This window comes from Eublepharis macularius, chromosome 8 (assembly GCF_028583425.1).
Source record: "Eublepharis macularius isolate TG4126 chromosome 8, MPM_Emac_v1.0, whole genome shotgun sequence".
In the NCBI taxonomy this organism is placed as follows: Eukaryota; Metazoa; Chordata; class Lepidosauria; order Squamata; family Eublepharidae; genus Eublepharis; species Eublepharis macularius.
In genome coordinates this window covers 68,424,318-68,449,054 of record NC_072797.1, presented here as the reverse complement: position 1 = coordinate 68,449,054, position 24,737 = coordinate 68,424,318, and the positions used below count along the sequence as shown (strand labels likewise).

At 40.2% G+C, this 24,737-nt stretch overlaps 1 protein-coding gene across 6 annotated transcripts in view; it reads left to right on the top strand.

Annotated features, from left to right (window-relative positions):
- EPB41L4A (erythrocyte membrane protein band 4.1 like 4A) overlaps nucleotides 1-24,737 on the top strand; it is a 177,427-nt gene that overhangs the window by 145,903 nt on the left and 6,787 nt on the right. For all 6 annotated transcript variants that reach the window (XM_054987239.1, XM_054987238.1, XM_054987242.1 and 3 more), the window contains 4 exons: nucleotides 15,333-15,452; nucleotides 19,829-19,876; nucleotides 19,970-20,038; nucleotides 23,240-23,350. In XM_054987239.1, coding sequence (XP_054843214.1) covers nucleotides 15,333-15,452; nucleotides 19,829-19,876; nucleotides 19,970-20,038; nucleotides 23,240-23,350 — 348 coding nt within the window. The remainder of the gene's footprint in view (nucleotides 1-15,332; nucleotides 15,453-19,828; nucleotides 19,877-19,969; nucleotides 20,039-23,239; nucleotides 23,351-24,737) is intronic.

Below are 24,737 nucleotides of genomic sequence, written 5' to 3'. Positions count from 1 at the left end.
TCTGGGGCAGCAGTGGTGGCATTTTTCAAGCAAACTCAACCAAGTCTGCAGGGGAACCTAATGACTATCTTCTAAAGACCCTCTCTCACATTTCAAGAAGATTGGACCCCAGGGGCCAATTCTATGGGCCCCTGAACAAGGTGCTCCCAACCACTCAGTCCATCTCTATCTTTCAAGTAATCAGATTCAAGCAGTATACTTGACACGTTGCAGTTTTTCATGCCAACAGATTCTACAAAGTTCAGATCCTTGGGTTCTTTTATAAGTTGCATCATTCCACAAAATCTGTATTTCTTTGGTGGGTTTCCTTTATTGCTTCTTTCTGAGAGTCTCACAGTGGTTGTGGGTTCTGTCTCCTCTGGTCCAGTCCCTGCTTCCCCTTCTGTTTGGGTAGTCTCTTGAGAAGGTGGGCCTGCCAGATCTCACCTGGTCTCTGCAGGTAACCAAACGACCAATTCTTCAGGAACAGTCGCTGCATCTTTTGGATTAGCTGTCATTGTGGATCCTGTTGTGTTAGAAGCATGTGGCAAATGGTTCTCATCCACATGTCGACACTGCATTCCCTTACTCTGTGTTCTTGAGGGCTGAAAATTCTGTATCCTCTAAAGATCCTCTCTAAAGATCCATTGAGTCATTTAAAAATCATTAGTTAGCATTACAAACATTCCGAATGTTTCTCACTAATTGTGTTGCAACTGTCCTCTGCTACCAATTTTGTTGGGGAAAAGTGGGTTAAAATCATTTAAAATTCAGAGTTGCAATGGATTTTGATCAATAGAGAGTCAGACGCTTGTTTGCTTTTAAGAAACATTTACTTCTAGAGGGAAAAGGTACATGGGATTTCTACAAAAAAAAAAGAAATCTATTTCCTACATCTTGACTCTACAAAGACCACACCAGCAATATGGAGAATCTGCTTCTTCTTGACCTTTAGAAAAGAAGTTACCTGACCTATTAACCAACAGTTGTTTCTCAGTTTCCCTTTCAGCTAGATAAAGCTATTGTCTCTGTGCCAGGTTTCCTTTCCAGGTCATTAGAAACAATAGAACACTATGTAAACACATTAACCGCATAATGACTGAATGTCAGACCTTGCAACCTATATTCCAACAAAGTCAAAGCTGACTCTCATTACAGAAACACACTGGGGTAAGGCTGCCATGACCAGGGCACACTCTCAGATGCAAGCTGATCTCATCCCAGAGAAAGCCCAACAGAGCCAAACTTAAGCAGAGGAATGGAATCCCTCTAGAACCAAAGTAATGCAAGGGGACCAACATCACATCAGAGAATCATATTCATTCCACCCATACCAAACTGAAGCAAGGGATGCAATTGCAACTTAACCCAACAGAAGCAAACTGAGCAAGGGAATGGAATTCCCTCAGAACCAAAGTGCAGAAAGAGGACCAACATCACACTAGAGAATCACACCTAAACCAAACTGAAATAAGAAACACTGCTGCAACCAGTGTTCCCGCTAATGTGAGCATGTGAGCAATCGCTCACAGATTCTTTTTTTTTTTTTTGAAAAATTTTTTATTGGGTTAGAATCCATTATTTTTACATTTACATTCAGTTTTTCCCAAGTTTTTCATTTCTAACCCCCTCCCTTTCCCCCCCTTTTGTTGACTTCCAACAGCTTTCCCACCCTTTGTCTTTTTTCCCTTACTTCTATTAATTTCCTCTATCTAAAACAGATATACATTCTCCATTATAATAAGCAGTACATCCTTAACTACTTTTCTTATTGTATACCCAAACTGTAAGTCCTTGTTTCCATCTTGGATAAACCATTTTTAAATATTTCTACATATCATAAACCTATATATCATAAACCATAAAAATCTTACATTCAAATCAAACAATTTGACTTATTCTCTATATATTACTCATTCTATCTTTTTACGGTAATTCTATATAGCTCATCACATAGTCAATCAATTTGACTCTTCTGTATATTCAGTTTGGTACATTATATAGATCTTATCAAAGAAAGAAAATACTGTTGGTTACTCAATCCTTATATTTAGACCTTGTCATTAGTTATTTTCTATCAATGTTCTATCTATTAACCTATATATATCTATATATATGTCAATCTGTTAATCTAACTGCTTATAAATTCACATTTATCTCTTCCTCCCCCGGTAAAGTCACCCCCCTCTACATTTTATTATACTTCAGTAGTTCTCAAACTGCCACAGTTTTCCTCCCACCTCCCATTTCTTCTCCAGATATTGTTTCAGCTTCTCCCAATCTGTGTTAAACTGCCCTGAGTCCAGATTTCTCAGTTTTCTTGTCATCTTGTCCATTTCGGCCATGTACAGCAATTTGTAGATCCAATCTTCAATAGTTGGCACTTCTCATACTTTCCATTTTTGCGCATACAAGAGTCTAGCTGCTGCTGTCATATAAAATATTAACGTCCTATGGTGGGCTGGAATTCCCTCCATTCCCAAGTTTAGTAGCAGGAGTTCTGGGTTCTTATTTATTTGAAACTGTAAAATTTCACTCATTTCTCTTATTATTTCCCCCCAGTACTGCCTAGCTACCTCACATGACCACCACATATGATAGAGGGAGCCCTCATGCTTCTTACATTTCCAGCATTTATTAGAAGTGTTCAAATTCCCTAGCGCAATCTTCTTTGGTGTCATGTACCAGCGATATATCATTTTGTAAATGTTCTCTTTAATATTAGTACATGTCGTTGTCTTCATTGTAGTTTTCCACAAGTATTCCCATGCCTCCATTGTTATTTCTTTATTAAAATTTATAGCCCATTTCACCATCTGTGTTTTAACTGTCTCGTCCTCGGTATACCATTTCAACAATACTTGGTATACCTTGGATATTCTTTTCTTGTCTTCTTTAAGAAGGGTCTGCTCTAGTTCCGAGTTCTCTGTTCGTATACCCCCCTTTACAGAGTCCGAATTGTATAAGTCTCTAATCTGTCTATACTGGAACCAGTCATAATTAGGTGATAGTTCCTCTTGCGTCTTTATTCTAAGTTTAGATACTTCAGTTTTAGTTATTTCTTTGTACGTTAAACATTGTTGTTCGTTATCAACAGCTCTCGGATCTATCACCTCATATGGAACCACCCACAAGGGGGTTCCTTCTTGTAGGTAAATTCTATACTTCTTCCAGATTGTATATAAACTTCTCCGTACAAAATGGTGCAGGAACATCGAGTTGACCTTTACTTTGTCATGCCATAGGTATGCGTGCCATCCAAAAAAATTTTTATATCCCTCTAGGGCTAATAGTTTCTTGTTCTTTAATATCATCCACTCTTTCAACCAAACTAGGCAGATTGCATCATGATAAAGTCTCAGGTTGGGCAGTTGCATTCCGCCTCTTTCCTTTGCATCTTGTAAAACTTTTACTTTCACTCGAGGCTTCTTGCCTGCCCAAACAAAATCTGATATTTTCCTCTGCCATTTTTCAAATTGTTTAGAGTCTCTGATGATTGGTATTGTCTGTAGCAAAAACATTACTCTTGGTAACACATTCATCTTAACTGCTGCAATCCTGCCCAACCATGACAGGTTCAGACTATTCCATTTAATCAAGTCTCTCTCTATCTGAGTCCATAGTTTTTCATAGTTGTTTTTGAATAAGTCTATATTCTTTGCAGTCAGTTCAACTCCCAAATATTTCACTTTGCTCGTTACTTCACAATCCGTTGTTTCCATTAACAATTGTTGTTTCTGCTTAGTCATATTTTTACATAGTATCTTTGACTTCTTTTTGTTAATATAAAAACCTGCCAAGTCTCCAAACTCCTTGATCTTATCTATCACTTTTGGCATGTTCTCCAATGGGTCCTCTACAATTAACATTATGTCATCCGCGAATGCTCTGACCTTGTATGAATAGTCCTTTATTTTTATTCCACGAATTTCCTCATCTTGACGTATTTGTATCATCAGAATCTCCAATACTAAAATGAACAACAATGGAGATAACGGGCAACCTTGTCTTGTTCCTTTACTAATCGTCAATTTCTTGGTCAATTCATCATTCACTACAATTGCTGCAGTCTGGTCTCTGTAAATTTCCTTAATTGCTCTGATGAATCTTTCTCCCAATTGTAGCTTTTCCATAGTGGCAAACATAAAGTCCCAGTTTAAATTGTCAAACGCTTTTTCAGCGTCTACAAAGAAGAAACCAACCTCTTTGTCACAACGCTTGTCATAATATTCAATAGCATTGATCACTGTCCTTAAATTGTCTCTTATTTGTCTGTCTGGCAAAAAGCCTGCTTGTTCCTCCTCTATGACTTCCGAGAGCCACCCCTTCAATCTCTCCGCCAATATCTTCGCAAAAATTTTATAGTCATTGTTAAGTAGTGATATAGGTCTATAATTTTTCACGTTAGTCAGGTCTTGGCCCTCTTTTGGGATCAATGATATATTCGCTTCACTCCAAGTATCTGGAATCCTTTGATCCCTGAAAACTCCATTCATCACCTCTTTTAGGAATGGTGCCAGTTCATTGGCCATTGTCTTATAAAATTTAGCCGTAAGTCCATCTGGCCCTGGCGCCTTTCCTAGATTTGCGGATTGTATTGCCTTGCTCACAGATTCTGACTCCTCTGCTCACAGCTTCTCAGATGTAGCTCACAGATACGAACCCTCAGGCGGCCCCGCCCTCCCAGTCAGCCAGCATCTGCAGGTGGGCCCTATAGGGATGGAGCAGGGATGGAGCCTCATCCCACTTCTCTCCTCCCTTCCTGACTGTGGCTGGTTTGGCCCCCAGGGTGGTGCCAGAGAGCGCCTCCAGCCACTGCTGGCTCTCTAGCTGGGGAACAGAGTAGAGCTGAGTGATCGGGTCTGGCCTGACCCGTGCAGCCTGAAATCGCTAGGATCCCCTCAGCCCCAGAGAGCGGAGGAGAGGAGGTAGCGCCTCAGCCACCACCATGGTGAAGGCATCATTTAACTTGGCCTTAGCACAGAAGGAAGCTGAAGAAGTAAACATTGACTCACAAAAGCTCATCTTGAAATAAATGTGCTAGTCTTTACGGTGCTGTTGCGTGTCTGCTTTATTTTGTAACAACAGACTAATACAACTACCCCTTTGTAATCAGCATGGACATATCCATTTTTATACAGAAGCATACTCTGATTTTTGTGGCCCTTTCACCTAATGGCTTTTATTGTTAAATTGTTTTGATTGTAATCAAAACAATTTGATTGTAATTTTTTTTTTTAAGGAGTTGCACTCAAAACTTTAATGAAAGTTGTTGTTTCGGCTCACAAAGTAGATTTTTAGCTCACAACACTGCAAAGCTTAGAGGGAACATTGGATGCAACTTAGCCCAACAGAACTAGTGTCATTCACAGCAGTAGGGACTGGGTTCAGCCAGTGGGGAAACACCACAGAACAGAACCAAGCCACACCCAGTGTCATGTCTGCATACCATTCATCAATGCTATTCATATGTTCTCTGTTCCCTGTATTGATTTGATCATACTATGTAACTGTATGCTCTCTTATTATGCTCATGTACTGTGACCATTATATTCATGCCATCTCAATGAAAGTACTAATGTTGAGACTGTTATCTCTGAAGCCTGCTTGTTGACCTTGTAAACTGTAACTCTTCGCAAGAGACAGAGGGAGTCGAATTCCTTGTAATCTTCAGGCTTTCTCTGGCCAGACTAAGCTATGGTGTTTCTCATGAGAATTGGGACTTTTGTGCCTTTTTCCTAACTCTTTTTTGCTTCCTCCCAGGGGAGGGGGAATCCTGCTCCTTATATCTAACTGCATACGCTTGTATTCTCATTCCTGTCAATCCTACTCATCTTTGGAAGTACCTGTGAAATGAATGGATCTCTATAATAAAACCTTTTCATCCAAGACCCTGGAGTGCTTGTTGTGAGGGGTTTGGGGATCTATCTGTCATGGACTACCATCCCTAGATCTGACATTCAGTCACAAGCACAGGGCATTCCCTTGCTTCAGTTGGCTTCTGTTGGATGGCCATAAAATTGGCTCCTGGGATCCAAACTTCAAGAAACTTGAGGTCTTTTAAAAAAATTTTTTTTTATTGGATGGGTCATTATACAAATATAAAAACATACACAGTTAACTTTCCATCATATTATAATACCCCCCACCCTTTCCCCCCCTTTTCCGTTGACTTCCGACCGTTTTCCATTCCCTTTATTACCTCTTAAATAAAATCTTAACCAAACTAAATTCTATATAAAATAATAATACCTATCTAATGATAAATACCATTATCTAACATTCCATATCTTTTAGTACTATCTATCAATAGTATCCAGTAACCTACACTATAATATGCCCCCTATATTAATAGCTATATACTATATTCTAAGAATGGGTCATAGTAATATATTTTATACCATTGCCTATCTTTAGATAGCACTATTACACATATCTATCATATCTATAATGTTCAAAATTATTAATATCCTTTATATTGTTATCCAATTCATGACGTTATAACCTAGTAAATTATAACATATTATACCTACATATATCAATAAAATGGTATATTATCACAAAGTAGATTTTTTACCTCTAATATATTATTATAATTACTACCTCTATATTAATTCAAAGTAACAGAACACTATCCTCCCCTCAGAAAGTATCCAAAGACCACACCTTCCCTTTAATGTTCCACTTTTTTTCTATATAGTTCTTAAATTTCTCCCAACTTGTTATATACTCTTCCATATCTTCCTCTCGAAGTTTCCTCGTAAGTTTATCCATTTCAGCCAAGCTCAATGTTTTTAAAATCCAATCTTCCACCGATGGTATCTCTTTTGTCTTCCACAGCTGTGCATAAATTATCCTAGCCACCATAGTCATATAAAATACCATTATCCTGTCCATTTTGTCAAAGTCTTCTAGGTTTATACATAACAATAACAATTCTGGGTTTCTAACAACTTTTTTTCTTCAATATATCTGTCATAGCGTCTACTGTTTCCCCCCAGAAATGCTTAGCTTTTTCACACGTCCACCACATATGATAAAAGGAACCCTCATGCTTTCCACATTTCCATCATTTATCTGACATCTGACTATTTCCATTGGCTTTTTTGGAGTGAGATACCATCTATAAATCATTTTATATACATTTTCTCTTATCGTGGTACATGTTGATATCTTTATAGTATTTTCCCACAATTTCACCCAAGCTTCCATCAATATATCCTTATAAGAAACTTGAGGTCTTTAGAGGATAGTCAGGAGTAGGTTCTTTCCAAATTGGATGGAGTTTGGTTGGAAAATGACCCTGCCCCCATCTCACCGGACAACCCTCAGATTGATTTTCATTTAGGAAACAATGGCTGAATGTTTTGAAAATTGCTGAACTGGATTAGAGAATCAATCCAGAATTCAGGGAATTCTGAATTTTTTCTCATATTTGGATTAAAAAAATTGGATTTACCCAAATTTTTGGCGCATACCTCTGTAAGCTTTCATGAGTCAGAGGTCACTTCATCAGTTACGATTTTGCTGTCACTGCCAAGAATGCCCACCATTGTGAAAAAAATCTTGACATTGCAAAATGTCAAAAAAGCAGAAGTGAGCCAACCCAGATTCAGATTCAAGGAAACAGAATTGGAGTGTAAATGATACTGTGAAGAGCATTTCCTTAGCAGGTGTCATAGAATAAAACTCTGGTGCTTAAGGAGTTCCGTTTCTGCCAGTCTAATTAAATTTTTTAAATTATGTATTATGCCCAAGTTGGTATTTTCCTGCAGTGATCCAGTTTTGTGTCAGTGCACTATATCTGGTGTAAAAGTATGTTTTATAGTGGTTTCCAATGGCTGTGTGAATTTGGATCTCATTGTGCATGTGACTTTGCTTCTTCAGTTATTTCTCTTGACGAAAATGAACTGTAATGTATTTAATTTGGATTTTTTTTTGCTTGCTAATATGGGGTTTTAATTTTTTTTTACTGAGAGTTTAAATGTAGGCCTCTTAGGAAAGAAGGAGGGGGGCTAGATGGGTGAACGTAGTCTGTTGTGGATGGTAGCTGTACCCTAGAGGGTGGAGTGAACTGCAGTTTTTAGTCAGTGTGTAAGTGGACATACTTGCCCTCACGATATTAAGGTTTATGAATATGGCAATATCATAAGCCCCTCTGCTCATGTGTTTAAAACACAGACAAGCTGCCTGGCTAGGCAGGAGATGGAAAAGCACTGGAATGTGAGAAGTGAAGTAAGACTAACTTAACCCCACACACCAGAGTTTGTGCATAACTATAGAACAATGGAGGTCTCCAGAAGTACTTAAACAAATCTATTCACGCACCCTGCCAATTCTACTCTTTATCCACTCTCCTATTGTAGCCTCACCAATACAGCCATTGTGGGTCATCAAATAATCTTTTTACACCTATAGTTCCTCCCAGGAAGACCTAATTAATTTAATTTAATTTATTATATTTATGTATTGTCGAAGGCTTTCACGGCCGGAGAACGATGGTTTTTGTGGGTTTTCCGGGCTGTATTGCCGTGGTCTTGGCATTGTAGTTCCTGACGTTTCGCCAGCAGCTGTGGCTGGCATCTTCAGAGGTGTAGCACTAAAAGACAGAGATCTCACTTAAAAGATGCTTTCCACCAGATCTCTCTGTCTTTTAGTGCTACACCTCTGAAGATGCCAGCCACAGCTGCTGGCGAAACGTCAGAAACTACAATGCCAAGACCACGGCAATACAGCCCGGAAAACCCACAACAACCTATTATATTTATATTCCTCCCTCCCCGCTTTCACAGGCTCAGGGCAGATAACAAAATACAAATATCACATACCATTAAAAACATTTAAAAGCACTATGTCATATCATATATGATATCATCTATTTACATATAAATAATTAAAAAGCAGCACATAACATAAATTTGGTGTTTCACACAGCGGTTCTACCAGAGCAAATACATGCAGTGGCAACAGCATCTATGTTCACATAGGGGTGATGGTTTAACCCCCCCTCCATGGGGGGGGGCACTGCCCGGCGTCAGCCATATATGCCTGGTGGAATAGTTCTGTCTTACAGGCCCAGCAATATGCAAGCAAATCTTGCCGAGCTCTAGTCTCGCAAGACAGAGCATTCCACCAGGCCGGGGCCAGGACCGAAAAGGCCCTGGCCCTGGTTGATGCCAGGCGGGCCTCCCTAAGGCCAGAGACACTTAAAAGATGCTTTCCACCAGATCGGAGAGTCCTCCAGGGCTCATACGGTGAGAGACAGTCCCACAGATATGTCGGTCCCAGTCCGCATAGGGCTTTGTAGGTTAACACCAAAACCTTGAACCTGATTCGGCATAGCACCGGTGTAATATGCTCCCACATCGGTGCTCCAGAAATGACCCGCACTGCTGCATTCTGTACCAGCTGTAACCGCCGGATCAGGCCCATGGGAAGCCCAGCGTAGAGCGCGTTACAGTAATCCAACCTAGAGGTGACCATTGCTTGGACCACTGTAGTCAAGTCACGGGGAGATAAATAAGGGGCAAGCTGCCTGGCCTGCCGAAGATAATAAAAGGAAGACCTGGCAACTGCAGTGATCTGGTCCTCCATCTTCAGGGAGGAATCCAGAATCACCCCCAGGCTCCTAACTCTCGGGGCCAGTGTAAGTGCTGCCCTATCAAGTGTAGGAAGCCGGGGTCCCAAAGCCATCTCCCCACGACTCACATACAGGACCTCCGTCTTCGTGGGATTCAATTTCAGCCAACTTTGTCTCAGCCAACCAGCCACAGCCTCAAAAACACGCTCTAGGGCATCAGGGGTCGATCCAGGCTGCCCGTCCAACAACAGATAAAGCTGGGTGTCATCCGCATATTGGTGACACCCAAGCCCGAAACTCCGCACCAGCTGGGCGAGGGGGCGCATATAGATATTAAATAATAATAATAATAATCAAACCTTCCTAGTTCATTGTCCCACCTTGGAGACAGTTCACCAGCCTTATTATCTCATCCTGGAGACAGTTTCCCTGTCCTTTGTCCCACCCTGGGAAGAACCATTAAGACATTGTTTTAGGGTAGAGATTCTCAGTCCTGCCTTAGGGCATATTACACAGTATATATGACTGTCCTACCATGTGCTCAGTATGTATGTGTTCTGGACCCTCCACACGCCCTCAGATGGCATGTCTGAGCCCTTCTCCCTCTTGCCATGAAGTACAGGTCACTGAAGCTGCTCTCCCTTGGGCACTCAATCTTCTGGACCTGGTAACTATAAAAGCAACTCTGCAACTCTCTCCAACTTGCCTCCCTGTTTTTTTCTAGTTAGCTCTGTGTGCTGTGTGTTTTGTGTGTACTTGATCTGTAATATTTTAAATTAAAAATCCCTTTTTGATTGAATATCTGCCTGCTTATTGAAAGGGTTCTCTAGAGGGGGCATGGTGTTGGTGCTGAAGAGGAAGGACACTTAATGCAAGAGCTCCATCCCTCCCCACCCCAACATCCCGTTTAAAATCATCACAACAAAACGAAATTCGTAAAATATGAGGAAGTAGATGTCCAAGAAGAAGAAACATCAGGTAAAAGTAGATGTCCAAGAAGAAGAAACATCAGGTAAAAGTGGTAAAAAAACTTGCAGGAGTTCTTTCCGAACCAAACCGGGAAACAGCAATAGTATCAGGGAAGACGCAGGAAGAGGAAAACAAAATGGCGGATGCAGCTAAAATCACTCTTCCAACAAAACAATTTTACTGATTTAATAAAGCAAATGGAACAAAACTTGCTTGACAATATGAAAATGCTATCACAGCAATTTACAGCACAATTTGCTGAAATGAAAACAAATAAATAAGGCAACTCAAAACGCTAAGCTGTGGAAATCAGCAATGCAGTTCAGACGGAAGTCAAATAACTTCAATGTACAAACACTTATCTTCAGGAAAGATTATTAAAATTGGAAATGACAGTAAGTCAGAGAAACATTAAATTCAGAGGATTTAAAGAAAATGTTGATTTAAATGATGAGTTATCAAACTTTTTGGCTTCTTGGCTAACAAAGCAGCTGCAGTGGAAAGAGGACGAGGCTCCAAAAATAGAAAACATTTATAGAGTGGGTCTGCAGATCACCAGAAAGAAAAAGTTCCCAAGAAACATCATAGCTACATTTCAGGATGGGAGCATTAGAAAAAAGATCCTTGCAGCAGCTAGATCGAGGGGAACATTGGACTATAACGGAACCTCAATATTAGTCCTCACAGATTTACCATCAGAAGTACTGAACAAAAGGAAAGAATTGAAAGAAGTTAACTGAAGCATTAAGGAATACCCAAATAAGCTATAAATGGATCAACCTTGTCAACCTAGAGGTCTCACATCAAGACAAAATCTATAGAACAACAGATCAAGAATCTGGAGCAACACTTCTCAGAGCTGTTGGAATTAAAACCACAACAGAAGTGGAGAGAAACACGCTGAAAAGAACAATGTCAACTGCTTTATCTCCCTTTAAAAACAGTAAAATACCAGTTCGGTGGAATTAACTGATTGATCCCAGCATTTCGGATATAACATCTATGGTGACAAAAAGGAAAGAAGCATTTAATCAAGACTTCATAGGGAGTTGGGGTGGTGGAGGGATAGCAGGGTATTGCATTTAGCCCCCACTGTCTATTTCTGTTCTCAGAATTGGTTTTTATACCAATAACCTGTGAGGTAACCACCTGCAGGCCACTGAGTTCAGAATTGTCTATATGTTGTGGAGGGGGGAATGTGGGGGGGGAGAGGGAATTAGAAGGGCTTTAGAATCCATGGTTGCAAACTAGATTTAGGGGAGGAAGGGGGGAGGGAAGGAGGATTTATTCTAGCATAATTGATAAGAACCTTAATAATAGTTACAAATTACTGCTTTTTTACAAAATAATTATTCCTTCTAAGTATACTGCTAAAGTTTGATTAACAATTTACGAAACTCTGTTTTGATTATTCCATAGAAATCTTGTGTGATATGCTAATAACATCTCACTATGAATAATTATTTATTGATATTCTGGAATTGTTACCTTTAATATCTCTGTAACTGTTTTTATTTGTTAACCATGAGGGAAGGGAAGGGTTTATTCTAGCATAATTGTTAAGAATCTTAATAATAATAGTTACAAATTATTGCCTTTTTATTATTTCTTCTAAGAATATTGCTAAAGTTTGATTAATAATTTATGAAACACTATTTTGATTATTCCATAGAAATCTTGTGTGATATGCTAATAATATTTCACTATGAATACTTATTTATTTATTGATATTCTGGAATTGTTACCTTTAATATTTTTAACTGTTTTTATTAATTAAGCATTATTACAATAAAAAGTTTTTTAAAAAAGAAAGGGTTCTCTAGAGGAATGGCTCCTCGTAGACGTTGGCACACAAGATCCCATAGTTACCGGCCTCTCGCATAGCTGTCTTCCTTGCTTGCTAATTCCCCCACAAATTCTTTTATTGCAAGGAGACCAATTCAGGTAACAAGTGAGTTGAGAGAAAGTCTTTATTCTGGGAAAATCAGGCAAACTCTGAAGCCTGAGTCTGTGTTATGGGTACCAGCCTCCAGGTGGCTGGAGATCTGGAATTACAACTGATCTCCAGTTGACAGAGATCAGTTTCCCTGGAGAACATGGCTGCATTGGAGGGTGGAGTCTATGGCATATCATTCTGAGGCCCCTCCCCAAACCCCACCCTCTCTAGGCTCCACCCCCTAAATCTCCAGGAATTTCCCAGTGTGGATTTAGCAACCCTAGTCTATGTCTCTGTGTTTCTGGAAGAAATTTATCCAGTCAGGAGATTCTGGTTGTCATTCTTTGGGTGTCTCAAGATAAAAGATTCTAGGTCAGGCAAACTGTGTGTGCACCTGGATCAGTTTGTGTATATCTAGGTCAAGCAAGCTGTATGGATAGGGTTCCGAATGGTTTCAGCCCAAATCCCAGACACACTCCATGTTTCTTGTGTGTGCGTATAGTGCATGCACACTCCAGAGGCCCCAATGATGTCATTTCTAGTTGAAAACCCGGAAGCTATGGAGTTTCAGTCGTGTCAAAATTGGCCCAAAATAGCATTTTTGCACATAATCTCACAGAGCACAACTTTAAGACAGATTCACAAATCTCTTGGAGTTCGGTGCGTCTTACAGCCTAGTTTAGGATTGCAGCCACAGTCTATTTCAGTTATACTACAATAAGAAAGAAATATGCCTCAAATCATGCCCCCCTCTCTTCTGCCTGTAGTTCATACATACTCTTCTCCTTCCCCTATCAAACTTCTTTTCATCAGCTTCATTCAGTCCAATGTCATGTGACAAACAACACCTCTCCGTTTAAATGCTTACGTTCGCAACCTTCCTGTGGCACCATTTCTCACTTTCCTTGGCTGCATGATTCACCGTTTAGGAGTGGAGGAGCAAGGACAGCTCTTGGGCTCTCCCAGTCTCCACTGTTCCTCTTCCTCCACATCCTTCAAGCCTAGGAATAAAGTGGGGACACTGACAAAGCAAGCAGCTAAACCATCTTGGAAGAGGGCAACAGTTTACATGTTCTTTTTTGTCAAGGGAGCTTGAAACTGCCTTTGGGAAAGGGGTATGTGGGTTTTGAACATTTGAGACTTGGTGGCAGTGGGGAGCCTACCTGAACCTCGTTTGTTGTGATAAGAGAGAAAGTGAGAGTTAAAGGATATCAACATGTGTCGCCATTCTATTGCTGTCAGTTATCCAGCTCAGGCAGGCTCCATTGCTTGCTCAGGCCATTAACTTGAAACGGAGGATGATTGCAAGAGGGAAGGGGATTGCATGGGAAATTTGAGTAAGTGCACTGCCGCCTTGAGACAGAGACTGAACTCTGGCTGAGATGACTAGGCGGTCAACTATCTGCTGGGTGGAAGTGGAGGGGGGTGAAGCCAGGGAGGCAGAGCCTGAGCTCTGCAGTCCTCAACAAGGGTCTGTACCTTTGTGTCTTCCAGCAGCAGATTGGCTGTTGGGTGGAAACATGGGGGGGGGGGAGGCAGGGAAGTGGAGCTTGAGCCTGAGCCCCACCATCCTTGGTGAGAGCCCACATTTTCCCTCCCCTCCTACCAGACACTGAGACACCAGCTAGCCACAGGGTATATCAGCAGCCATTGCAACCTGCTGGTGCTGCTGGCCACCTGCCAAAATTCTTGCAATCCCAGACACAGTAGCAGGTGGCACTACTGCTCACCTTGCTTGCCTTGGCCACTGGTCCTTCCCACCATGCAAAAATACTAGACATTTACATGTTCGGTATTTTCTTTCAAGATTTTCCGACAGTCCATGAAAATATCACACTGTCCAAATGAAAACTGGAAACCTGGCACCTTATGTGTGGAAAGATCTCAGTGAATCTATGTCTGTGTGAATGAGAAGAGAGTTTATTCTGTTTGTGAAAACATGAGTGGAAAGTTACTCTGTGTAACTGAATCTGTGAATATACTTTTAAGAAGAAATAATTATTTTTGAAAGCTTAAGAACTATTCTGAAACCAATATGCTTATCAGAACTCTGCAACCATCACCTAATGAACTTATAAATAAAGTCTACTTTTGTTTAAGCAAGAAAGATCCCCTTTTCCTTCTCACAACTACACTCACATCCTGATTGTTCTGTCGAATTACCATCTATAACAAGTCTTCCTATATTACCATTTAAACTGGGGAAGTCTAAGGCAGCAAAAGCCTTTGGTGGCAGCGAAAACCTTTTGATGGAGTCAAGGAGGCAGCAATATAAAGGTCACACAAACATAAAAGGGAAGGTATTCTCAAGGTAAAAGCTTGAGTAAAGTAGAGAAGCTCTGTGGAAATAAAAAGAGCATTGCTTGTGACCAGAGCCCTCTGAGGTCTAAGCTTAAGATATAGTAAGGAAGAGCTGGTTTAAAGGCCCAAAGGCAAAGATTTTAAATGGTTAAAAACAAACAGCAAACCATTACGTGGACCTTTCTCTTGCCATCACCCCAAGAATACAGGCTGAATTTATTTTACCATAGCGTATAGGGCAGTCATATATTACTTTTTCTTCTTTTGTTTCTTGTCCGCTGAATAGGCTGTTACTCACATTTGTCCTGTTGATTCCAGTAAAAGAGTTTAAATGTGTATTTGTTTTCAGTTGAAATAAATTAACGGGATTTAAAAATGCCTAACAATCACTGGATTTGTGCCCATAATGTTAATTCTTTCCCTCTTGTCATTATTAACTAGTGTTAACAATGAACTGGTAGATCTTTAAAATGTCCACACACTTAGACTATTCAGAAAGTGATTATTAAGCAAAAACCAAACCATTGATTCTTTAGATATTCATTGAATATGTTGATCTTTCCATAGGTTACGGCAGGAAAATGAGATGGTTGATTCAGCTCCTCAGTGGGAAGAAGTGCTGAGGCGACAGAAAGAGAAAAACCAATGTGACCCTAGCCATCGGCGATCCAGGCACAGATCTCGCTCGTATGTTAATCCGCTTTAACTTCTATAAAACATCTAGAATTTTGGCTAAGTAGTGTTCTCATGTTTGTCTTTCAACAGGTCATTTTGAAATTCTATACTGATGCTATCTTCATTAAATAAAATATATTTTAATGTGTATTCATTGTAGAAGTTTTTTATGCACTCTTCATATTTGTTTCATGCTTGATATATAATTTTCTGATCAGAGAAAAATTCTTCATGCTTGAGAATTTTAGGTACCTGTTTTATGACAAAATGAAACAAGACTAATGGAGATGAAGAGAGCAGAAAAATGCTAAACAGTTCCAGGGTCACAGGTGGAAGGACCTAAGGCAATATTGAAGTCTTTTATCAGGAAGACCTCTGAATGCCCTCTAGATGAATTTTCAAAATAGATTTATTATCCAGTCCATGACTTACTACAGCATCTGTTCATGATGTTATGTAGATGCTTAAATATATGTAGCATGTGTATTTATGTAAATTTACTACTAGATAATAATTCCATAACAAGCAGATTAATTTTTTGGCATTATTAGGATGTGTAAGATCACATTTGTATCATGAAGATAATATATATAAAGAACATCCACTACAGTAGGGCAGCACAACCCCACTCCCCAGACATTTGATTCAGCCTCATAACACTTTCTATGGAGTAAACTCAGAGAGCCATACTTCCGACTGAGGATTGCAATCAACATCTTAGAATTTATGGTGCTGTCTCTCATTTTTTGATGATGCTACATGCATCATTTTTACACTGATTCCAAAAGTTGGAATCCAGACTCTTTGATTAATAATATTTCAAGACATTTTAATCAAAACGTATATAATGTTATTTTGTTCAATAAACTTGTTTCTCAAACAAGATAGCAGAGGCTCCCTCTCGTGGGCAATTTAAACATGACAAAATCAGCTTTTAGCTTGATAGCCAGATAACTGACTGGTTTTCTTCCCTTTACTGTCATTGGAGTAGGAAAAACTTATTCAGGTATTGCCGTGAATGAAAAGATAAAACTTTATAGGAACAGCTTCTAAGATTATATGGCACTCAAATGTAAACAACCCAATTCTAAATTATTCATTTCCAAAAATTCAAGCAAAAATACAAAATATTAGCTAGTTGTTAATGATGAATTCATGTTGAATTATTAATAAGGTACAATTGTAACTATAACATTAACGTAGATGCTGTTAGTATGTGGAGCTGGTTATAATTCTTGAAAACGAGAGAGAGAAGCCACACAGATTAAATTCTTCCTTCAGAGCAAGTCTGTACCACCCACCACACTGATTTGACTCAGCAGCTATGCATTGTGGCCTGCCAGATGTGTGTGGGTTATGTGTGCTGTCAAGTTGCTTCCAACTTATGGCAACACTGTGAATGAAAGATTTCCAAAATGCCCTGTTGTTAAAAGACTTACTCAGATCCTGCAAACTGGAGGACGTGGCTTCCTTTATTGAGTCAAGCCATCACATTTTGGGTCTTCCTTTTTTCCTGCTGCCTTCCACCTTTCCTAACATTATTAACTTTTTCAGAGGCTTGTCTTCTTATGATGTGATTTCTTGGTTGCAGTCTCCCTTTTGGTTTATGATTGAGGCAAGGAATAGCAAAACTTGAACAATTTCATTTTCTGCAACCAGAAAGCTTCTAGAGACCTTGACGGGTTGCTAGGCCGAGCTTTTAAACTGGTGGTTCACATGTTTACAGGCCTGCTTTGGATTAGAAAGAAATCATATTAGCTGGCAGCCTTGTCCTAGTGGGCAGTTTTGGCTGCACAGCTGTGGTGTAAGGAGCACAAGGAAGTGGAGAAAAGCAGCCCCTAAATCAATCTGGTACAAGTTCTGGTGCCCATTCTGACCATCTTGGCTGACTGTTGGCTTTATGATCATGTAAAATGGGTCAGAATCAATCTGCTTCTCTCCTAGTGAGCCTGTTCTGCAATACAGCTGTTCTTTGAAGGGGAAAGCTGTGGTGTTGCCACATTCAACCACCACTGAGGCTAGGATTAAGTCCTGGTCCAAAGAAAGGCAATGCCTGCCAGCTCAGGAGGCTATAACTCACTATGATACAGCAGCTCATTGGATTAGGTCATTAGAAACAATAAGGTGACTATGTGCTGTTTAGAAGTTAGTACTGGTTTACTGGAGGGAGGATGTACTAACCGAAGCCATCTCTGTTTTAAAGGATCTCTTTTTTCTAATTTCACCAGTAAATTGTGGATATGCAGTCAAGACCAATGCTTTCTGTGCAAAAACATGAGATTCATGCACATAGTGGTGGCTTTTGTTTTGCTTCAAATGACCTCTAACTCTAATTCTAACTGAATGTTCCTCTAACTCATGTGAGAATGGCTTGTAGAATCCCTGTTTTTGGAAGTGCACCAGCCACCTGATCTATTTGTATCCATCAGTGGCTTGAAGCATAGGATTCTCTGTATGACTATACTCTAAAACTAGCCTGTTTATTGCTAATGATATCAGGCAGTGGTCTTCAGCCTTTTCAGACCAAGAACTCGCCTTTAACCCCCAGGGAGCATGGCACCCTCTGAGCTGCAAGCACCTGACATCAGCATCTCAAATAACAAGAGGAAGGGGAGCTAGAGCTATGGCCTCACCAGTCTCAAAGCCAAAACTGAGAGAGCCATGGATTGGAAACACAAGCCAAGCACCAGTAGGTATACTTCAGCAAAGAACAAGCCAAGGGACAGAGCCATCAAGGAATCCTTTCCTTTGATGAGTGACCATGTCTCACATTCCTGCTGCTATTTTTGCATGCATGCAAAGAGAGGCAAGAGATATGGCATTTTTGCTCTCTACATATGCACACTTGAAGGCAGCAAAAAGAAATCTGAATTCTCTGTGCGTCTTACAACCCAGCAGGCAGAGCTCTGTGACCCACGTGAGGCCTTCAACCCATGGATGGGAAACCACTGATGTAAAGGATGTGGGCCACATCTCCTCTATAGTTTTCATGTAATTAGCTATCTGTGTTAATATTTGTCATTTTTATAGTGCTTTCAGGAGTTCAAAGTGCTTTGTGTATGTTACTTGTAATCTCTACAATAGTCCTGTAAGGTATGTGTGTTTATCACCCCCATATTAAAGATGAGGTTGAGAATAGGAGAGAATGACTCAGTGCCACCAACTGAGATAATGGCAGAGGTGAGATTTGAACCAGGAACTACCTAATATGTAGCTCAAGTTCTAGCCACTGTGCCATTCACAGTTATGCTACTGTGCCATTCGCAACTAACATTTACAATTAAACCATGGCATGTGCATAAATGATGCAAGATTCTGAACAAATAATTTTTAAAAATCAAAAAGGACATTTCCCCCTAACATTTATAAAGTCAAGGCATATATAGTTGTTGCCAATAAAAAAGGGTTACGATGAGTCTTGAATCGATTTTTCATAAATCACGCATGTATCCTAATCTGATGGCTGTCACAGTACGTGAACCTACTGATAATGCTGAGCTAAGCGCTGACCATCAGGCCTTTCCCTTGCCATGCTAGCTGAGCCACAAGCATGATCAAAGCAATTCACTCAGCCTCCCTAGCGAATCTGAGCTTCATCGTGGATTATTTTTGCATTCCCCAATGCCTGATTATTACTGATTCAGAAGGGGATGCCAGCCCCTTGGGATGAGTGCAGAGTTCACAGCTGCCACATTGGGGGACATAATGAAAAAAGAAAGCAGCTCAACATTTAGACTGAAAGATACCATTAAAATCCCCCTCCTCCCACCTTCTCATAATATTAACTAATGCATCATGCTTCTGCCTTAGGTAGGCAAAAGCACCAACCCAAATAGAAGGGGCGATGAGAGAATGCGGCTGAAAAAGATGAGGAACATAAAAACACATGCACAACAATAAAATAATGAATAACATTGAAAGCCTTGGGGTAGAATCTAGAAGACAATCAGGCTATGGGTCTCTTGTGAGATCAGTTCTTTTTTCCTTTGGAATTCGTACTCTGTTAAGATGGATGCATGTTTTTTGTTTGCTGTTTTGTTTTTTGTCAGTTTCATTCATTTGGTGACTGCACGGTAACTGAAAATGGTTGTACCATTTAAAACACTGCCACTGTATTTCCATCTAGCTGATGTGGTTCATGTTTGGCTGTACTAAAAATGGCTTGTGTCTCCTATGTGTACTTTTTCTGAAGGCTTGAAGTAGACAAATTGTGACTCATCCCAGAAATACATATTCTAAAAATGACATTTCCATGTCATGGAAATTTAAATGTGTTGTTCTGCTGAAAAAATTAATATTAAAATCATTGTTATTGGCTGGCACAATTTCAGAATTTGGTGTTCACTCAAGTTTATGACTACATGATTTCTTTTTGTTGGCATTTATAGGAGAAGTCCAGATGTGCAAGCAAAGGAAGAATTATGGAAACACATTCAGTATGTATTACTACAGCGGTGGGCTGATACTATTGAATTTAATATAACTCTGTTTTTATGCATGTGATTGCATAATGTCTAACCCTTTTCCAGGAAGGAACTTGTGGATCCAGCTGGCCTCTCAGAGGAACAATTAAGGGAGATTCCTTACACCAAAATAGAGTGAGTTTATTCACTGGAGGATAAAGAGTTTTTCCTATTCCAATACAGTAAAACCCAGTCTATCTCCCATTCACTTGGCTCATTTCTGTAGGCTGTTGGTTTTGCAGTTAGGTACCAGATACAGTTCTTCTTTGATAAAGAATATTTGTTGGAGATGTTAGTTCAGGATAGCAAAATAATTACAATACAGTAAAAACATCTCTCAGACCTCCCAGAATGAATGTTAATTGTTAGTTCTCTTTCATTTTAATCAGATTGGTATGAACATGTTCCTGATAGCTTGTTCTACATGAGTTTCACTAAACCCCTGGCTTGACTAAAAACTGAGTACTTCCTCTTCCAGGAATTCAAACATGATCAGGGCCCAAAACCCCATAACTCTGGAAGAACTGTGTGTTTAAACCTAGATCAGCCCATTCACTCCAAAAGAGGGGTGAGGGTCTGATACTGAGAGAGCAACAAGAGGAACATGTGGTTAAAGAGTGGAGAACCCATCCCATACATAGTTTACCTCTTCACAATCAGTACCCTGATGAGAGTTGTTTCCCCAGCCAAGCTTCTTAATATAAAGGGAAGAGAAAAATGCCCGAGGAGTGGAGACAGACTGTGGGGAGATAAGCAGCAATTTTGTTCACAATAAACTTCCCACTCTCTTTCTGTGTGGTTGAAGCCCACCATCATGTCTAGTTCAGTTCTTACTGGCATTTCCTATTTTCCTATCAGTTTGCTGTACAGCATCTAGAATAATACTGAAATCCAGGATAGGCTTTGGGACAACATAAACCAACTTTTCTCATAAACTCCCTCTTTAAAATTTATTCCTACTCTGATCATCTGAAATGGCTGGTTGACCTGCTTGACCTTTCTTCCTCAGCACATCAGCAGCAATTGCCATAGCAGAGTTGCTCCATTTCATTCCAGTAATTGGCCATCTGGGATGCTGTGTGGTGATGCAAGCAAGTGCTTCTGACAGTAGTGGAATCTCATTTTGCATTACAATGTGATTCTGCTGCATCACTGAGTAGAAGGAAACTACAGCAGCAAAATTGTACAGGACAGATATGGAATAAGTGTCAATGAACTCACCCCACCCCTCGTACCTCATTAGATTAGCCAAGTCTCATTTTGCTAATGGAATGATTATCTTTTGTGTTTTCTGCCCTCCAAACATTTGTAGAGTGCAACTGGTAATTCAAACAAAGACATGCTTTACTTTTAGTTAAGAATACTGACTATGACATACCACTTTAGACTGAGGAAAGGGGCAACCAACGTGATCATAGAATTGGCGCATCTTCCTTGTGAGGAAAGGTTAAAATGTTAGGATTTCAGCTTTCAAAACAGATGACTAAAGAAGAGAGATTTATAAAACTATGCCGAGTTTGCAGAAAGTGGATAAATATGACTTTCTACCTCCCTCCCTCCATAGTACAAGAACCTTGTTTGACTTGGTGCAAGACCACTTTATTAACATTCTGCACCTACTTTGCATGCAGAAGGTCTCAGGATCAATCCTTGGCATATCCATCTCAAATAACAGTGGGTGTTGGGAAAAACCTCTCTTTGCCTGAGATCTTGAAAAGCTGCAACTAGGCAATATAGACAATACTGAGCTAGATGGACCAATGGTCTAACTTGGCATAAGGCAACTAGGATTGAATAAAGGTATCTCCTCTGTAATATTTTTTTTCCTCTGGGACTAAAAGAAGTGCCAAAATTCTGGAATACAAGTGCATCTGCAGATTCTTTTCTTTAAAATGTTTTTCGCATGCTTTTCTACTGTGATTATTGCTAATAATGATACACCATTTTTTTAAAAAACCACACACAAGCCGCTACCATAAAATACACAACAAACCCAGGGCTCATTTCGAGGGGGACCATGCAGGAACACAGTTCCGGTAGTTCCCCAAAGAGGTTACATGACAGGTAGCCGCACACACCTGACTCTCGGCCATTTTAGGCCCGTTTCAGCCTGGATTAGGGCCAAAACAGCCCGGGATCAGGCTTCTGACAGGTGGTAGATCCTGACCATTTTGGGCCCCTATTTGGCCATTTTCGTCCCCTTTTTGCCATTGTGGGCCCAATTTCGGCCCTGAATGGCCAGGATTGGGTCCAAAACAGCCAGAAAAGGTGATGTCAGGGGGTGTGGCATATGCAAATCAGTTATGCTAATGAGTTCCTCCAGCTCTTTTTCTACGAAATGACCCTGAACAAACCTAATCTAACATAAACAGTTTCATCTTACACAGTTTCCTATAACTTTACAGACGTTCCCTTGTCTTGGCACCAGGGTAACTACCTAGTTTGTTTATTTGAGGAGAAAAGTCAGGTGAAATAAGGGGTTGAAAATCAGAATATGCACAGATTTCTTATGCTCTTCCCAGATTTCTTATGGTCTTCTTATGTTTTGAGGCTTTGGTTCCCTTATTTTTCCTCAAGCACTCTAGTATAGTTTCTTTTAGTATTCTCAAGAAGGCTGAAACCTACTTTCTAGTACCCCAGTTCCCTTCTCTCCAACACCAGTGCTTTCCTTCAGTCATTAATCTGAATCTGAAGGTCTCCACAGGCAGTTTCCAACCACACCTGACTAGAGATTTCTTCATTCTCCAGATCTATCCCCCTTTCTTTGGCCCACTGGGGAGTCTGCACCTACTCCCAAACCTCCTTGGCAACTTTCCCCAGTTCTTGTGATGTTAAAATTGCTCTCCATTAGGATTCTGTTTCCCAACTCCTCACACTCAATTCTTCATTGCTAGAATTGAAAAACAGACGCTTCTCTTTCCAGCTCATGCTAGCCAGTCAGATGCCTTGGAGTAGCTTGTCACTCAACACTCTCTGAGTTTGTGAGGGATTAACCCTTAATAGCCCTGTAGCTGTCTGTACAGAACTTCCAGACTTCTTAGAACATGCAGTCCATCACAGGGTGCCTTCCTGACAATGTGGGGGTTACTATTAAGAAGGCTTGAGATTGAGCAGTAGCAAGTTTAATAAAGCCATGGGGGGTAGACAAAAGAGCACAATTAAAGGATCAACCATTGAATATGGTTCATATTCAAAAGAAAGATGTTTGAATCAACACAGAAACTTCTATCTCCCCATATATTATTCTTGAAAAGAAAGAGGATTGCCAGGGTTATCAACGTGTATTTTGACAAATAGTCACGGGACCTACTCCTGTAAAAACTTTTTCTGTTTTAGGACTCAAGGTGACCCTGTTCGCATTAGGCACTCCCATTCCCCCCGGAGCTATCGCCAATATCGAAGGTCCCAGTGTTCTGATGGAGAGAGATCTGTTCTTTCAGAAGTGAAGTATGTTAAGTATTTGGTCATTAATATTGAATGGTGTCATGATAAAGAAATGATCCTGCTCTCTTCACACACATTTAGAACCACAGGTTGTACTGTGTAACAAGATAGCTGGGGAGCATCTAATTCACAATATTTGCTCTGGCTAAATCTTCAGGAAAAAGCTGAGTGGGAAAGCCCAATGATTGGCACCTTGACTTGTGCCCCCCCCCCCGCCGCAAATGCCAAGCACTGTCTAAAGAAGAAGATATACCATTAGTGACAGGATGTTGGACTTCCGTGGATTTTCAGAAGCAGAAAACCAGACATGCTGCCCTGTTAGAGGGATGGACAGTATATGAAAGAAGCTGCTTAAGAGAGGTAGTGTGAAAAAGTTGTCAACCACTTTTATACTGCTTCCCCAATTGATATCTTCACACTTAGCTTCCAGGAAACAGACATTTCCTATTGTGGAGGGATGGAAGGAGGCTGAGATTGTTGACCCTTTTTAGGCAGAGACTTTAAAACTGAGAATAGCCTCTTGAAATATACATCAAACTGTTCTCTTTGTCAGATGCATGAGAGAAGATGATGCTTGTGTTACAGAAGAAACTGTTTTATATGATAGCACCACATACAGTGTGTTCTGTCAAACTCTTCAAGAAAATGTTCAGTTTGCACCCTAGGTGATCTACATCATTAAGTGGCAGGATGTTAGAATTTCTTTGTATTTTTTCTCAAAGAGTTTTATTAGAGATTGTGTTGATGCACAGGGCACAACTCACAGTTGTATGGGCCAGAATTAAAGCTGACTTTGAATTAAGTGTGCCACATTGTGAAAGTATGGAATTATAATGCCTTTCCCTGAGAATTTCAGGATTTGGGACGATGGGGATTGAGCAACACTTAGAGCTCAGTCAGATGAGGTGAACATTATTATCTTCTGTAGATAAATTGTAAAAGGCAAGATCATGCAGTGGCAGTTAGTCTTGTGGGTTGTAGAGGGAAGGCAGATGATGTTTTAGTCCGTCAATCTCCACTTGGTTTCACTGTTTAAAACCTTGCTTCCTGCTTTATTGTTATCATTTTAAAAGAAAAATTTCCTGGTTTTAGTACTTCTTAGCATCTTGCTTAAGAATTAACCATCCATATCTTGTGGTGCCACTTTATTGACACCCAGCTGCCTTTCCACTGTTGAGTAGCCAGTCAGCGACATGAAGCAATGCCTGCCGAGTCACTAAATTTTGGAGAGAGGATGGGCCAGTACGTATGTTGGTGGGCTGTATATGGTATGCCTTTGTTAAGGTATAGTTGCATAAATTATTTCTATAAAAAGAGATCACCATAGAAGCGTGTAATTAAGCATTACCTAGACTTCAAAGAGATTTTGTACACTTCTTCCTACAGTGTT